General features: G+C 45.5%; 1 protein-coding gene across 16 annotated transcripts in view; it reads left to right on the forward strand.

Moving 5' to 3' along the window:
* The window catches only part of TLN2 (talin 2), a 450,464-nt gene that overhangs the window by 374,492 nt on the left and 57,745 nt on the right, over positions 1 to 18,227 (forward strand). For all 16 annotated transcript variants that reach the window (XM_024349234.3, XM_063794170.1, XM_054666988.2 and 13 more), the window contains 4 exons: positions 944 to 1,045; positions 5,588 to 5,758; positions 11,392 to 11,538; positions 15,761 to 15,862. In XM_024349234.3, coding sequence (XP_024205002.2) covers positions 944 to 1,045; positions 5,588 to 5,758; positions 11,392 to 11,538; positions 15,761 to 15,862 — 522 coding nt within the window. The remainder of the gene's footprint in view (positions 1 to 943; positions 1,046 to 5,587; positions 5,759 to 11,391; positions 11,539 to 15,760; positions 15,863 to 18,227) is intronic.

An 18,227-nucleotide genomic window follows, 5' to 3' on the forward strand; every position in this document is an offset into this window, starting at 1 on the left:
TTGAGGACACTCTGCCCGCATCCCTCCCGGCCCACAGGCAGCATTGTTCTGTGGGAAAGTAGTGAAGGCTAGAGTCTCATTTCTGATGAGCAGGACATCGCTACTTTGGCGGAGTTCACTCAATTCCATGCTGGTGTGTGCAGACGTAAAACGCCCAGTGCACTGATGAATTAATCCTGTATCTATCAGTGAAGCTCGTATGAATAGTCCTACAGAGGGATCTGATCTTTCCTGCCACTGGCTAAGAATCTCCACCTTTGAATCCCCCATCCCCCACACTCTCAGAATCATCTAGATATCTTTCTCTGTCTCTTTACAGCATGATTCAATTCTTTAGGGGTGAAGAGATTAAACCATGTCTCAAACATGAGAAGAAAGGTCTTGAGGGCACCGTGTTTGATATTTGCATGCACACCACCAAACACAGTGGACTGAGATCTAAGCTGAGCATTTTCACAGTGCACTGTTTGGGAAGTAGTCCTGCTTTCCAGGAGCTAATCTCATTTTTATGTCACTCTCCCTCCTTGAGGGGTTATTAGTTCTGAGAATACAGTGACCTGGAATGTTCCCTCAGACCCCTCCATTATCTGCCTGCATTTGGAAGAAGCTGTCGTTCCTTCTTGGAAAGCCATGACTGTTCCGCATGTCTACTAATTCCATCAAGGAACCTAAAGTAAAGATACCAGTAGCATCAGTTGTCAGGGTTGACAGGAGCAAGAAGCCAGTTGCAGAAGCATCTCTCATGCCTGCTTCTTCTCTCTTTCTCGGGAGGAGTCATCACTGAGAAGGTCAGGGCAGGGTGCGGTGGCTTGATGGCACACACGCAGGCATTCTAATGTCTGCTTTGTGTGGCCTCTCTCATTTTTCAGAGGGGCCTTTTTGAATCAGTGCAGCTCTGTGGGGAGCTGTTATGTGATGAACTTGACACTTCTCTCCTTATCAGGCCCTGCAGGAGCAGCTGACTTCGGTGGTCCAGGAAATCGGACACCTTATCGATCCCATCGCCACAGCGGCTCGGGGAGAAGCAGCTCAGCTGGGACATAAGGTAATGCACACCGAGGGGATCCTGCGAGGGTGTGCGTGTTATCACAGGAGAGAGGGTTTTATTGACTTCACTGTTATCATTCCCAAAAGCCTGTGGTGCAAGTATTGTGCCTGAGTCCAGTGCTGGTTTAAGCTGCAGAAAATAACACTGAACCTCTCTCTGGCATCCTCTCCAGAAATTATCAGTTCAGGATCTATTTTTACCTAAGTTCAGAAGAAAACTTCAGTGCAGTTTTTCTGGTTGTGGCCAGAGATGTAATTTGGCATTTACAGTCATCCGTTGCAATCGACCTTTGCTGAAAGAAACCAGAGACTGAAGCAGACACTCCTAGCCTGGAGTCTGCCACCTTTGGCTGGCTGGCCAGCCAGCCCCATTCTGGTGTGTTTAAGGGTACATTATTCTTTTGTGGTTTCTAACATAGTGTCTACTCTTAGACATAATGAGGCAAAGCAGACCTCTCTGGATGACCAAACCCTCCCTAGGTGTCCACTCCAGGGGAGCCGTTCAGCTGGGGATTCATACCCACATTGTGTTCAGAGCCAAATGATATCTTGCCTGGTTGGGGTTCATTTTGCAAATTCTTCAAGGACGGTTGGCTTGTTATGCAGCCTGTGCCTCAATAAGGAGAGGCCAGAAATTGGATTTTTAACCACCTTGGGTTTCCTAGCATTTTATCAGTGCAGCTATCAGTATAGATGTACATAGGAAGAAATACAGTAGCCAAAATCTTCTTGGCAGGTATCGATTTTAGAAAATCAATATTCTTGCTTTTTCAAATTACAGAATAGCTTAAGGGCCTGCTCACCTTCCCACTGGTTCCAAGGAGGGATTTTTAAGATTTGAAATCTCAAAGGCCAGTGTCTTTCTGCCTTTGTAAGTGTGGCATATTTCATTTCTTTTTCTTTTCTTTTCTTTCTTTCTTTTTTTTTTTTTTGAGACGGAGCTTTGCTCTTGTTGCCCAGGCTGGAGTGCAGTGGTGTGATCTCAGCTCACCACAACCTCCGCCTCCCGGGTTCAATCAATTCTCCTGCCTCAGCCTCCCGAGTAGCTGGGATTACAGGCATGCACCACCATGCCCGGCTAATTTTTGTATTATTAGTAGAGACGGGGTTTCTCCGTGTTGGTCAGGCTGGTCTCAAACTCCCAACCTCAGGTGACCCACCTGCCTCGGCCTCCCAAAGTGCTGGGATTACAGGCGTGAGCCACTGCGCCCAGCTGGCATATTTCATTTCTTAGCTGAGTTTCTTTATACGGCAATTAGAAAAGGGCTTGTCCGTCTGTCTGAAGAGGTTTGCAGGGGTAGGAGAATGGTCTGGACACTGGGGCCACTGCCTATGTGCCCATAAGGGAAACTGAGTTTAGGGGAGAAGCTGGACATTTTTTCAGCAGTTACTTTTGATTCCAGAACTTTTGTAATAGAATATTTCTGGATGTCTTTGGAGGACAATACCCATGTCTCTGCGGATACTTCATTAGTATACAAGATTAATTCCTATGTTAGTGGTTAGCATCAAAAGAAGCATAATATATTTATGTCACTTGACTTATAAATTTACTCTTGGCCCTTGGGCTAATCCATCTCTTACCTTCTAAAAGAGAATTTTGGACAGAGGCAGTCGGTGCGCCCTCTATCCAGAAGAGCCATGGACTGGGAGTTCACACCCACATTTTCCCCAAGGCTTCATTGCAGTGCTTGTGTGGGGCCCCAGATCAGCAGCTTCAACAGCACCTGGGAGTGATAAGAAATGCCAATTCTCAGACCCCAACTGTGTTCATGAAGTTCTGTGGCTTAAAACAACAGAAATTTATTCTCTCATCCAAAGTCTAAAATCAGGTGGTGGCAGGGCTGTGCTCCCTCTGGAGACTGTAGAGTGGATTCCCTAGAGAATCTGTTCTTTGCTGCTTATATCTTCCTGTGGCTCCTGGCACTCCTTGACTGTCGTGCTGATCCCTGCTTCCGTAATCACATTGTCACCTGCTCTTCGGTGTCTCTTCTGTCTCATAGATGGACACTTGTTATTGGATTTAGAGCCCATCCCGGCAATTCAGGACATTCTTATTTCAAGGTCTTTAAATGCACCTGCAAACACCCTTTTTCCACATGAGATCACATTCCCAGGTTGCAGGTGCTTGAATATGGACATATCTTTTGAGGGGCCACCATTCAATCCACTGTGTCCCTAGACCTAGGAATGAACGTTATGTACCAAATACTCAAAGTTCTGTGTTATTTTAATGCATGTGCTAACCCAAGGAAGGATGTTTCCTGTTCTGTCATGTCTCAAGAACTAATGGTGTTAAAGTCCTTGCTAAGCTCCCTAAATACAGAGAAAAGCACATGCCTTCAAAAAGCTTTGCCTGTAATATGTGAGCACCTAGTACTTTACTGAGTACTTCCTATTTGGCGGTTAGCGTGGTGAAGGGCTTTCATGTACACTAATCCTCCTACCAGTCCTGATGAACTCTCAGTGCTATTATTAATCCCCATTTTACAGATAAGGAAACTGAAGTGGAGCAATTGGAACAATTAGCTAAATATTTCTCAGTAAGGAATTGGCAGGGAAGATTCAAATCCAGTGATTCTGAAGCCAGAGCTGAAGTCCTTCATGGCCCAGCCATGCTACCTTCATGGGGAAGCCGGGCTCCCATTTAGTTTTGCATTTAATTATTCTCAGCACACAGCAACCGCTGACATTTGACAGTTGCATTGATGAAACATACTTTGAAAATAATAAAATTAACCTAGAAAACATATAAGATTCTAATGCATTAAACATTTTGACTCCTCCTTTAGGACATAAAGGACCACCCTAAGCCCTCTGTCCCGATGACCCTTCAGTGCTCCATTCCCTTTGGTGGTGACACCAGTGCCCTTCCTGGGGACGAGGATGAAATCAAATGCAAGTGTGTGGAGCTGCTGCTTGTGGTTGTATAGGCTGTGCCCTCCACAAAGGCATTTGGCCGAAGTGGGAAGTAGGGACGAAAATTCAGCCCATGCTCTGCCCTGGCGTCGCTCATGTCTGCCCAAAGGACCCCTTTAAAATTCACCCAGGGGCTCCCTAAGGGCCGGGAACAGCCCTATTCACCAGGTTTGAAACCTCTCTGTAAGATAACCATAGAGGAAATAACAATGTAAAAATAAGTTTTATTGTTGGCCAATAATCATGTCTCACTATTAGCATTAATTAAGTTTTATTTTTTGGACACGTTCCCTCACCTTGCCCTAGCCACCCCCACCCCATCATCCTCCACCCTCTCCTGCTGGCCCAGTGACTGCTCATGTGAGTGGTCTTCCTGTCCACATCCCCACAACACTCATTCTTCTAACATGTGATGGGAAGGAGCGTTAAGGGAGGTGCTGGCTAAAGGTTTGATCTTAAGTTCTCTTAAAGGGCGTAATTTAGCCATTAGTCATGACCACACAGAATGAGGCATTGAACAGAAAAGTGTCATTCATGCCATTGTATTTTATCTGAGTGAGGATAGATTCTGAGAGGGGATAGATTCTGGTGTCTGAAGTGAATATAGCAAAATGTTAAGATCTCATATTCTGATGCCAGGTAGAGGGTCATCCAAACACCAAATGATAAACTTCTAAAAGTGCGGTGCTCCCACAGCAGCAGGACTGGCATCCCAATGAAAGTGAAAGAGACCACAGACTGTGGCAGCTGAGAGCCGGGGCTGTGGGGTGGGATGCTGCTGTCTCCACCTCTTAGCTGCATGAGATGGAGCATGCGTCTCAACCCCTCAAAGCCTCGGTATCTTCATGTGTATCTGCCTCTTAAAGTTGTGGAGGCTCAGTGAGGAAATGGAAGTTAAACTTTCAGCAGAGAGCCTGGCATAGGGGGTGCGCCCACTAGATGTTTGCAACACATGGCCCACAGCGCCCAGCTGGTAGGCGAGCTTTGGTGAGCGTGGATGGATATGCATGGCAGTGCCCTCCTGGAAAGAGGCCTGTGCGGAGGCAGTGGTTCCTGTCAGGATAAGCTTTTTTTGTTCTCCCAAGTTGGGCAAATCATAAACAGAGCATCTAGGCTGATGTGAAATCATTTGTGCTGTTTTTCCAAATCAAGGCTTGGTCAAAATGCTCTGGGCAAAAGGCAGTTGGGATTGGCTTCCTACAAAGCTTTTGAAGGTTTCTTTCATCTCCTGCTTTTTTCTGCTCCCCTGCTACCTTACCCTTTTCCACTCCTCCTTCCTCCTGAGTTTGTAAGATGTCTTTAGTTCTTTTAAAAGTTGTTAATTTATAGAAATTGACAGTTTGTAAAATTGAATTCAATTCTCATATCTAACTCTGGATCTTGGAATGGGTTTCTTAGCACCTCTGCCATATTTAGAGAGATGAAGAACTCCCTGGAGAAAGTAAAAACCAAGAAAGAGTCCATTAATTAGCAAGCACTTTCAGCAGTAAATTGCAGCAGATCTGCCTCTCCCTGTGAGTCAGCCGAGTCCTGTTCCCCTCCCGCGCCTGACTGTGGAGCCCCTGAAGGAGACACGTGTATTTACATGATACATCTCTGGCTTTTTTTTTTTTTTTGAAAGGTGACACAACTGGCAAGCTATTTTGAGCCCTTGATCTTAGCCGCAGTTGGTGTGGCCTCCAAGATTCTTGATCATCAGCAGCAGATGACGGTGCTGGACCAGACCAAGACTCTCGCAGAGTCTGCCTTGCAGATGTTGTATGCAGCCAAAGAAGGTGGCGGAAACCCCAAGGTATGGTCCAGGATATCGGGGATTCACTTAGGACCACTAAGAAGCCATCATGCATTCCTGCTGTAATGTGTCCTTCCAGGAGAAAACACTTCCAGTTCTTGCTGGTGGCATTTGAGCTCCCACTCTGAGATCGGAAATAATCTATTGGCCTTCCCAAGGTTCTTAGGGAGGAAATGAAGAAATGTACATAAAAGTTATTTTTTTCTTGACAGAATGTGAAGACAAGTGTCCTTGGGGAAGAAAAATGTATGGTGCGATGATTACAGGAATGAAAACTGTAATGCTTGCTGGGTCCCTGCTCAGCAGTGACACCCAGCTTGCACAGAGGAATGTTCTATTGTGCTCCAGTAAATGTCGTTTTGATTCCTAACACTTAAGAGACTGCAGTTTAATATGAAAATCTCCCATACCAGTTTGCAAGAGGGAACATTTCTTCAGCCTGTTGTGTCACCCAGCTGCTTTAAGTGGCCAAGTATGACGACAGCCTGTCATAGGTGACTTTGCACCACATTTTACTCTGAACTTGGGAACTGAAGAAGAGAGAATAGCATATGCAAAGGCATAGGTAGATTTATTAAAGGGTCATGATTTCTTCAGGAATAGTGAGTGGTCTGATCTATCTGGAACATGTAGAGCTGGGGGACCACCAGGCGGGAGGATGGACTGGGCTGCAGGGTGACAGGTCTCTTCCACATTGCGGACTTCAGTCTTTATTGTAAGTAGTGGGGAGCCATTGGCAGTTTTTAAGCAGGGGAATGGCACAACCAGTCCATATTTTAGAAACATTTAAACTGGTAGCAGTGTGAATAATGTCATGGACTTTCCTTTTCTTTTCTTTTTTTGAGATCATGTCTTACTGTATTGCCCAGGCTGGTTATGAATTCGTGGCCTCGTGCCTTCTTCCTGCCTCAGCCTCCCAAGTAGCTGGGGCCACAAGCACATGCCACCATATCTGGCTAGCCTGCTTGCTCATTTATTTACTTATTTACTTAATAAGTTAATTAGAGGTGGGGGGTCTCACTATGTTGCCCAGGCTCATCTCAAACTCCCGGCCTCAAGCAATCCTCCCCGTTTAGCCTCCCAAGTACCTGGAATTATAGGTGCAAACCACAGCACCCAGCTTGGACTTAACATTTTCTATGTTCAATGTTTTCATTCATGTACTTGGCAGTTATTAAGAGCCTCATTCTGGGGATGCTGAAATATTAAGTGCCAGCCACTGCCCTCAAGTTGTTCAGAGTCTTTTGGAAAAATAAGTTGAGTTGCTGAAGTGGTGGAATGGAGTGAGAAAAAAAAGAATACTGTTTTGACTGCGATGGAGAAACGATAGGGTGCCCTGCAGTCGTGCCAGCCCCCTTTGCACCCTCAAAGGGGTGCCTCCCCCAAACTGGAGGAGGCAGAACTTACCCTCTGACTCACTTCTGGGTTGTCTTTTCTCCAGGCTATTGACTGCCACATGTCCCCACTCCTACCTGATGGTTTCAGTACTAAGAGAATAATTCAAAGGAGGAGTTTTCTGGATTTATTTTTATTTTTTATTTTTTTGAGACAGAGTTTTGCTCTTGTTGCCCAGCCTGGAGTGCAGTGGCGCGATCTCGGCTCACTGCAACCTCCGCATCCCGGGTTCAAGTGATTCTCCTGCCTCAGCCTCCCGGGTAGCTGGTATTACAGGTGCCTGCCACCACACCCAGCTAATTTTTTGTATTTTTAGTAGAGATGGGGTTTCACCATGTTGTCCAGGCTGGTGTTGAACTCCTGACCTCAGGTGATCCATCCTCCTCAGCCTCCCAAAGTGCTGGGATTACAGGCGTGAGCCACCACACCTGACCTTTCTGGATTTTTAAGACATTAACACATCTGCTTTGAACTGTAAGTTCAGAGTTCCTGATGGAATTTTATTTTCTCTCAAGGAACCTCACAACGTCAACTTCTGCTTTCTGGTAAAGCAGAGACTGTTACCAGAAAGCTTACAGTGCTGACTGTCTGTGCTCCCAGCCATCAGAGATGGGGTCTCGCCATGTTGCCCAGGCTCATCACAAACTTCTGGCCTCAAGCAGTCCTCCCCCTTCAGCCTCCCAAGTACCTGGGATTACAGGTGCAAGCCACAACACCCAGCTTGGACTTAGTTTCCTGTGTTCCCAGCCATAGAGCACACACAGTCAGCACTGTAAGCTTTCTGGTAACAGCCTCTGCTTGAAAGTGGTGTCTAGCATAATTTTCTACCAGTGTGAAGTAGTTTTCAGTAAAGCATTAGATGATGAAGTAAAACACGATGAGTGAAGGCAAGGCAGGTGATCACTTCTGTCCCTCACTGGTCTCATTCAACCTGCTCTCTTTCTGCAAACCCTGACAGGCTTAGCCCAAAGTGTGCCTGGGATACTACAAGTCTGCTTTTTTCAACCCTTTCCTTAGAAGCCTGATGCAAAGACTTAATCACTTTGAGTGTTATTCTTTGGACACATATTTACTAGGTTTTATTTGCTGTGTGCTAGGTTTTATATATCCCTGTTTGCAGAAGAAATAAAGGTTTGTCAAATAGTTACGGGTGACTTTGATATGGTGAAAAATAGCACAAGCTTTGGGGTCAAACATAATTGGATTCAAATCCCACCTCTGCCTCTCACGAGTAAATTACTTCATTTCTTTGTTTCTGCACCTAAACAATGAAGGTAATTATGAATACCTCCCTAAGGTACTGGTAGAGACTAAATGAAATAATGTGCCTGACATAGTAGATATGTTTTTTAAAAAAGCGGCAGCCCAGAACCTGGTGTTAATGAATTACCTGCTTACCGAGGCGTTTGCAGTGTAGCCTCTCCCTCACTCCACTGAGCTCTTCTGCGGTATTCCCTACCCCGCAGAGCTCCCTTCTCCACTCATCCCCACCCCGCCCAATTCCCTTCTGCGGCATCCTTGATGGGCCCCCACAGATTCTGCCCGCAACACTCCAGCAGAAACGCAGCCCTCTCCACTGTTGGGCAGTTCTAATTATTCCTTGTTTTTCTCCCTCTACCAAAGTTGAAATCTGCTCCCCTGTGGCCTTCTCCCGTTTTTCCATACTCCTGTGATGTCTGTGCCTGCTATCCTGGGCTTTGTATTTGAAGTGCTGTAATAAAGAAACAAGGCTCCTTTGGAAGCGGACTTCAGACATGTGTCTGAAAAAGAATGGAATCTGGTTTTTCTCTTGTGTGGTGCCATGAGGAACAGTAACAAGGAACCCCTCCGGAATCTAAAATAACGACCTCATTGTTGGGCCCACCGATGCCACTTATGAGATTGCTGTCGGTGGTTTAAACAGGCCTTAATTGAGATCCAACTGTGTCTTTGGGTATCTGAAACTATTGAGCTCTACTAGCAGGTATGTGTGATTTGAGATTAGGCTGTCTGATAAAGATGAGACTTGCCTTTGGTGTTCAGAAGAAAAGGCCCTGGGTGAGGCCTGGAGTAATTGGAGGAGGCTTCATAGAAGAGGTAGACATTGAGCTGACCCTCTAAGAATCTATGAAAAACTTAACCATGAGAAGTGGAGGAGAGCAGGCCTTCTAGAGAATTCATCAGCATGAGTGGATGGGGAGGTAATTCATTTCTGGGATAGCCAAGAGCAAGGATATGCTTTTATAGATTTCAGTGACCTGGTACAGGACAAGTGTCCTTTAAATTGTTCAAGGAGTTCAAAAAGTTTTGTGATTTACTGCTGCACCCAAAATTTGCTTCTGAACCTTCCTGAGCCTGCATGAGAGTACAGATCCTTGGCAAGCGGTGCTCCTGTCTCCCCCAGAAGGTGTACTTAATTTTCATAAGAATGTGTAGAATTGCTGGCTTTTTTTTTTTTTTTTTTTTTTTGAGATGGAGTCTCGCTCTGTCGCCCAGGCTGGAGTGCTGTGGGGCGATCTCAGCTCACTGCAAGCTCCGCCTCCTGGGTTCACGCCATTCTCCTGCCTCAGCCTCCCAAGTAGCTGGGACTACAGGCGCCCGCCACCACACCTGGCTCATTTTTTGTATTTTTAGTAGAGACGGGGTTTCACTGTGTTAGCCAGGATGGTCTCGATCTCCTGACCTCGTAATCCACCTGCCTCGGCCTGAATTGCTGGCATTTTTGTGTCTGTAACAGTCATCTCATTCTAAATGAGATTTAGAGAAATATGCACCCTCCCTTTCACCTTCTGTATGAATAAAAATGTATGAGATGCTCTTTCTGGAGAGTAGGTCCAAGAGGTATCACCTTTCACACTTCTATCATCAAAATAAAGCAATCTGCACATTTTGTGTTTTACCATGTCTGTGCCATGAAATCAGCTATCAACCCAAATTACCGCTTTACTTCACTCATCCCAAAGAGAGTTCTGTGTATCCTGACACCGTTGCCTCAAGGATAACCATCCATGATCAACATATTTTCCATCTCATCAGATGTCATATTTGAATAACTTTTCTTGCTTCCTATGGCTTTTCAATTCAGACATGGCCAGTTCCTGTGGCTCACATAGCCTCTTGGAATTCTCTCGTATTTAGAAAATCACCCAATGAGTTCTCGTTTACTGCTTTCCACTGGCTTCTTTACCTTCTCATTTACCAAAGTAAAGATGCAGTATCTTGGCCTTTTGAAAGGGTCTACTTCCCCAACAAGGTGGCTCAGGGCGGCCGTAGCCACGGCATGGGTAGACCCAGTGCCTGGATGTAATGCAATTCCAACCCTGAAAACCTGACATCAGGTCAAATTTTGCAGAGCGAGGGCATGATTTCCTCCTAGACTGCCCTTATAAATGGCAAGGCGCCTGCAGCCGTATCATCCCACACTGCATAGTGTTGTTATAGTTTTCCCCATCTTACCTAGGAGGACTCCAAGCCCAGGGCCACTTACCTAGTTAGCCAGCAGTGGAGCCAGAACTAGAACCCAGGTTTGTCTGTCACCTTGGCTGTTCCGCCTGCATCTTGCTGCTACTTGAGGTATCTTTCAGGGAGCCCAGGACTGCCATTGTTTCATTGTTTTCATTCATTCATTCACTTAGCCCCTACTCTGCTTGACACAGGTGTGAAACACCTACTTCCTAATATGGTCTAAGGAATGCATGGGTACTCAGGGCTTTACCTGCAGGGCTCCATGCATTTCTCCAACCTCATGGCATATAATTTGTGACATAGTTTCAAAGCCTATTAGGCACTCTACAAATATATTTCCCTTAGAGGTACCTACATTTCTGTAATCCAGTCTTATCTTTAGACGGGGAACTGTAGTGTGTTGGGCAACTTTGAAGAGATGTACATTTATTTTAAGCACACTTTTTCATTATATTATTTTGTAAATGTATCAACTTGTATATTTAGGGACCTGTGGCATTCTCTTTTCTACAGTCCTGAACATAGTAACATATAAAATTGGTCATGTCATAAGATTTTGATATTGCAGTTTTATTTTTCCCTGATTGTAAAAAGAGATCTTTTTCTATTTGTCTTTCTGATTTTTATTTACTTTGCAAACAAATGGCCAAACATAAAGAAAGGGAAGAAATAGAATAGATTGCTGTGCTCCATTGTGGGGGTATGGTTTTATATTCTACTTTTGAAGGTTATTCTTAGAAGACTGAGCACCGCTCTCTTCTGCTTAAGGAAATGTTTCACAATTCCCTTCTCAGGCACAACACACCCATGACGCCATCACAGAGGCCGCCCAGTTGATGAAGGAAGCCGTGGACGACATCATGGTGACGCTGAACGAAGCTGCCAGTGAAGTGGGGCTGGTTGGGGGCATGGTGGACGCCATTGCAGAAGCCATGAGCAAGGTGGGCGTGGGCTCCAGGGCTCTCTACTCCCTTATCTCCCTCACCCATGGGCCTCGCGTGCTTTTCTGTAAGCTGTCAAGGCTCATAGCAGCAAGCCTCTTCTTTTCTTGAAGGTTCTAGTTAATGTACAGATATCCAGTCACATGTCCAACATATTATTCTTTATTATTAATGCATTACTTTTGTAAGCCAGTTGTGCCTTCTAATTTTACATGAAAGAAAAAGATGGACATGGAAAAGATATCATAGGTTTCCTCAATTGTAAGATGGAAATTGATTATCTACTTCATAGGGTTTGTTGTGGGGGAACAATTGCTAAAATGAAATAAAAGTGATTCCCGGCCGGGCGCGGTGGCTCACACCTGTAATCCCAGCACTTTGGGAGGCCAAGGCGGGCGGATCACCTGAGGTCGGGAGTTCGAGACCAGCCTGACCAACATGGTAAAACCCTGTTTCTACTAAAAATACAAAATTAGCCGGGCATGGTTGCGCATGCCCATAATCCCAGCTACTCAGGAGGCTGAGGCAGGAGAATCGCTTGAACCCGGGAGGCAGAGGTTGCGGTGAGCCGAGATCATGCCATTGCACTCTAGCCTGGGCAACGAGCGAAACTCTGTCAAAAAAAAAAAAAAAAAAAAAGTGATTCCCAAGTGCTAGTTTTTGGAATGGCTATTTTGGAATCATGTGGAGCTTTAAGAATGTAGATTCCTAGGCTCCACCCCCAACCCACTCAATTGGGTTACATTTTAACCCACTCTTTTTAAATGCTCCTTGTGGTTCTGATATCTAGCCAGGCACAGAAACCACTGAAATCGTATATATGCAAAAGCCCATAGTAAACTCTTGTAGGCTACAGACATATAAGAGAATATGAGTATCATTTTCTCATTTAGTGACCCATCAAATGAGTCGGATCATTAGGGTGGCATGACTGGAGACAGTTTCAACTCCGTATCTCCTGTTCTTTACCCCAAAGAATCCTTCATTAGTCATGTAAGTTTGACATTCATTAGAAAGAATGCTTGTTCATCAGCATCTAATTGCCATCCCGTGATAGCATGCCAAGAATTTTAGACATCGTCTATGTTTTGAAATGTCCATTGTCAGATGGTGAATACATTAATAAGGTTTTTCAGGATAATAAGCAGTCTTTAATTGCTAATTTAGAGAAGATTGGTTGTTCATATCTCCATGAAGAAATGATATGCTGTAACTATAATTAGAATAATTATCCTTAGGCATTATGCAGTCATTGTCAGCCTGAGAACAAACATAACAAGCCCAGGATGGAATGCTGTGTCTCCCTTTAGAGACCGCAGGCTCTACTTTGTCAAATCGTCCATCAGTTTCTGCTGTGGGCTTCTCATGCTGCAAATGTGGACATTTTGGCAGAAAATGAGTGACATTTCCCTCTTCTGCAGGCCCTTGTATAAGTCTCAGTAGATTTGTTTGGTTTTCAGGACATCAGAACACCAGAGGTTTGAAGATAAACCGTGTATCTACCCAAGCATGTTAAATAATGGAGCCCAAGGTTTCTTGGTGCAAATTAGAAATTCAAATGATAATCTTTTTCTTCTTGGGAGAAGATATTTTTCAGTACCACTCAAATGATAGGGAAGGATTCCATAAATCCTAGGAAGATGGACGTCAGATCCAAAGTCTTTCTTTGATAGCCCTATGCCTTATGCACTGTGATGGGCTGTGGACAGAGAGAGCAGGCCCTGCACCACCTGCCATTAGTGGTATAGCCTATGCTGTCTCAGCCAGAGACACATTTGATTCTTCTGGATGGGCTGGAAATAAGTCAGGTGTTACTTGATAGCAGTAATTAGGAACTGCCAGCCCACACAAGCCACAGAGGCCAAGAGCTATTCTTCCCCCCTCAGTTCTGCAAAGTATATAATTGGGGTTTCAATGTTGCCCCTAAACTCTTATCTACCCTGGCCTGACATCCAGGGCACCACACAACACCTCTTCCTCATTCCCATTCTCCCTTTGCTCAGCGTGTTGCTGGGGACTTCAAATTAAGTGATGTTTCAGGTCCTTTGGGTCCCTGTGCAGCAAGCGTTAGAAAGCTGGCATAGTCTCTCAGAATTTTGTTAATTTGGTTTAAACTCTGAGATACTATTAGACTCATTGTCTGAAATTCTCAAAGCCAGTGAATTATAGAAAAACATGAGTGTAGCCAGAGTTAATTCTAACTTGGATGTGACTCCTGACACTTTGGGGGCTTTCACTGTGGAGCTTCTCTTTGAGATTCTCTCTCGTCATCTCAGCACTAAGAGGTTTGGAGACTCACAAGTGAGTATGAAGTAATCAGCTTTCCGGGTGACCTTGGACAGGAATTCAAGCTCTCGGAACGTTGATTTCCTCATTCAGTGAGGTTGGTAGGATCCTGTGGGATTTTGTGATGTGGTATCTTTTCCTTGTTTTTGTTTCATTTTGTTTTTGGCCAAGTAAGAAAATTAAACAAAAACTGTGCTATCTACATCACGGCTGTTTTATAAAAGAAAGGTCATGTTAGCACCCACAAAAGGAGGAAGGCTGTACTCTCAGAGTAAAGGGAAGTTCTTTCGAATAAATGAAATTGAAATCCTAGTCACTACTTTGTTCTTTCTTTTCCCATTGTCCTCAGACTAGTTAAAGGTTCTTTGGCTGGTGGCCACTGGCCAAGAACTCTGAGCTGCCCTTCAGCTCCAGCATCCTGGCATGTTGGTAGTGATGTCACATCTCACATGCAAGCTCCTAGCATGTGGCCTGAGGCTTAGAAGATGTTCAGTCAGTTTACAGCAAGTGAATGAGCATGCAATTCAGTCTCCTTTGACTAGCAGGGCCCCCGTGCCGTGATGGGGATACAGCATCTATCTGCCTAATAGGGAAAGCTAAAAAAGTCTAGTATGGAGTTTGTGTTAATAGTTTGGTGAAAATTATATGCTGGGCTATGCAGCCACATCACGCATAGGCCACAGTGATGCCTTCCTTTCACTCACAGTGCAGTACATGCCTGCTCATGACATATAGCTCTCACTGAAGATACCAGCTAACATTTTCCTAATTGACCACTTGGCCGCAATCTCATCTCTGACTCTGAACTTTATGGCACAGAGCTGCCAGGGAAATCTCAAATACGTCATTGCTTACCCCAGATCCCACTGTTGTCGTCATGATTTCAAGGTTTTCTATAAAACAGATGCAGCCTCATTCCCACTGCTGTCAACAGCCCCCTCCTGTTCAGGTCAGGATGACCTCACTAGACTCACTCTGCCTGTATTCATTTCTGTTCACTTTGTCTCTTCGCCTGCAATACCATTCAGCAACCAGTGGTGATGGTGAGGATGGTGGTGGTGAAGATGGGTTGCCTGTTTCTTCATCATTGACGTTATCATCTTTATCATCAGCATCTTCATTATGGTCATTCTCTCCTCTTCCTGTATATAGTTCTTGACCAGGTGTAGTGTTGATTTTTACTGTAACCATGTGATGCCTGGAAGTTACCACTGAAGGACTAGAGATCAGAGTTTAAGTAACCAGCCCGAGGTTCATTCACAAGCCTTGGAAACACATTTTGAATACAAATCTCCTACACCAATATGTCCCCAAGCCTTCAAGGGACATAGTCCCATTGTCTCAGTTCTTCCACCCCACAGTGATCTTGCCCTTCTCTCAGTTCCTATTGCATTTATAGTCAGGTGAGCAACAACTTATTCCTAGTGCTTCTAATCCCTTCTGTTCCCCGATTGTGCTCATAAAGAACGGTTCCGTGGATAGCCATGGACTCGACCATTCCTCAGGAAGTGCTTCCTGATGGAGAGTCCGCCTCCTTTCCCACCTCATCTTCTGGCACTTTGCGCTTCCCTAGAAGTGTCAGGCTGGCTCCCGCCTCCATGTACGTGAATTCTGTTCCCTTTTCTTGGGATGCCTTTCCCACCTTTTACATGTGGCAGACTCTTTGCCTGGTAAGACTTGGCTGAAACATCACTCCTCTGGAAGGCCTCCCACTCCTCTCAGGCAAGGCTGGGAGCCTCTCCTTGCCATGTACCCTGAATGCCTTATGTGCCCTTCTGTTGAAGTCCTTATTGCACAAGTTGGGTAATTGAGTTGACACTGGGCGAAAGAATCTATGAGGCCCTCTCTGTTTTTCAGAGTTCCTAATTCTCGTAAATACAGTCTACACTTCAGCAGGCTTCTTATGACCTTTGGATTCTTTTCCTCTCCTCTGTAGCTGGATGAAGGCACTCCTCCAGAACCAAAGGGAACATTTGTCGACTATCAGACGACTGTGGTTAAATACTCCAAAGCCATTGCGGTGACAGCTCAGGAAATGGTAAGAGGGAAGAGAGCTGCCCTCCCCACTGTTGTTTGCCTTTTTATCCACTGCCGCCGCTGAGCCTGCAAATCCCAGATCTGTGTCAGAGAGAGAGCCCAGATCACTCTCTAGTCCCTCGGGGGCTCCAGCTTCTGTCCTTTATCTGTGGTCTTTCTGGCTGCCTGTGTCCAGTAGCCCCAGTCTGCTGCAGTTCTTATCTCATGAAAAAGCTGCAAGAGGGAATTAAAGATGGCTGAGACTTGGGCATGAGGACAGAGGAGCAAAGGAAGGAGAGAAAATGAAAAGACGGGGGAAAGCAGGGAATTTGTAGTTAAGGAGAAAGGGGGAGAATCTTATTCACCTCACGAAGGACTTGAGGTGTTTTTAGTAGATTAAAATAACAGTACAAGAGAAGATATTTGGGGATAAAATAGAACAGAGATGACATTATCTGATGAAATCAAGTTATAATACTTGGAAAATAAGGTATTGCCAGTCTTTCAGGCAAAATGAAACAGTATGGTTATGTAATAAGAAAAAAAAAATTCCGACAGTAGAAGGCATACAACTTTTGGAGGTAATGTTTTGGTTTGGTTTGGTTTTTGTTTTTTTGTTTGCTTGTTTGTTTTTCTAAAATGTAATGCAACTAGAACTGTATTATATAGATTCTTAGATATAAATGGCATTGAGAGATAGTGAATGCTATCTGATATGTTAAGCAGTTATACGAAAGATGACAAATGTTGTCTTCAAAGAATTGATAGGAGTCCATAGAAAAAGTTTCTCCCAACTTTTAAAGGCTCAGATGCCGTAAGATAAAAGTTCGAAAGATGCCTCTTTGATACTTGCCACATAAGCCTGGGCTGAGAAATCAATGGGCCTTCCTCGCTGAAGTGAGCAGAATGAGCCACCACGTGGTTGCTGTGCCCAGGTCCCCTCTGAGTGGTTTTGTCATGTAATCATGTGTCCACTAGGGGTTGAGCTTGGACCACAAAGTCATCCCTGGCTGCTGCCATTCATTTATGGAAACTCTGTGATTGTGCCAGGCTTGTTTAAAAGAATTCGGGCTGGGGAATGGTACACCCATCTCAGTGTTTTGTGAAAAACTGGAGCTGAGCCCAGTCTTGTCCTTCTCAGGGGAGCATGGAGGACGGATCCTAGTCCGAGCCAGCAGACTTTCAGCACAGATTCCTGTTGAGCAGGAAGCACAGTGCAGCAGCAGTCATGTTTGGGCAGCCTCACGGTGTTTCTGAAATGTCTCCAGAGCCAGGTCCTGAGCTGCCTTGGCTTGACCCTGGGTGTCCATGAGCTTAAGGAGCTGAGCCTCAGGCTGCATGGCCACTCCTGAGATAACTGGCCTGGCTCTTTGTGTGAAAGAGGCCCTTCTCACCCCGTCAGGATGCCCAGACTCCCAGTGTACCTGTTGGCAGGTCGCAGTGGAGCAGCACGTGGCAACACTCACTCTCGTGCAGCTCAGTGTGCGTTCCTTGGCGGCCACATCTCAGCCTGAAGCCTGGGACGTGTCCTTGTACACATGCCTTAGGGTGGACATTCCTGTCCTGCCTTGATGGATGGAGAGTCATTCAAAAGACATTTTAAAAGGCTGTTTAAAATCAAGGTCTTAAAAGGCCACAAAGAAAGAGACAGTATTGTTATCCAGAGCAAGAGGAGGTGGAGCAGGAGGGGAGCCCCTTGATGAGGGACAGTGACACCCGTCTGGGTGGCAGATTAAAACTGCTTTTGTGAGAATTTAGAGGTATTTTTGTCCAGAGGAAGAGGAAACACTAGAAACTAGCATGCCAGCTGCCTTAGATAATTGAGATGCATCAGTCAATGAAACAGAGAAAAATCCTGAGTATCTTCATAATAAAGGCAGAACTTGACCATGTGGGCTACACACTACTCTTAACTAAATTTGTGGCTAAAACCTTGTCATTCTTTGGCACAAATTTACTGCAAAGCTGTATCCTCTATGAGTGTTTTCCTTTAAAACACTGACTTATCCAGCACTTGTCATTCATGGTTTTCTTAACAGCCCTGTCCTCATGCCCTCTCTCACCTGGGTGGGACCTGCTTCAGGGCACCCAGAGACCAGATCAGCCCCCGACAGAAGCCTTGGCCCAGGGGTGAGAATCGCATAGGGCTTGTGCCTCCTGGGGGTTTCTAGGGGGAATTCCTCTGGTGACCCCCCAGGGCTGCGCTGGCGAGGGGCTGGCACATTCACCTGCCAGAGGGTGGGCCCTGGGCGCTGGCTCCAAGCTGCACAGCCCGAACGCTGAGCATGTGCCCACTGGGCCCGACCAGAATCTATGGCCTGAGCGGGGCCCTGCGAGGGCTCTGGCCTTTTGTGTGCAATGCAGCATGGGCTTGGCTTGAATTGCCC

The sequence above is a fragment of the Pan troglodytes genome, chromosome 16 (genome assembly GCF_028858775.2).
Source record: "Pan troglodytes isolate AG18354 chromosome 16, NHGRI_mPanTro3-v2.0_pri, whole genome shotgun sequence".
Classification (NCBI taxonomy): Eukaryota; Metazoa; Chordata; class Mammalia; order Primates; family Hominidae; genus Pan; species Pan troglodytes.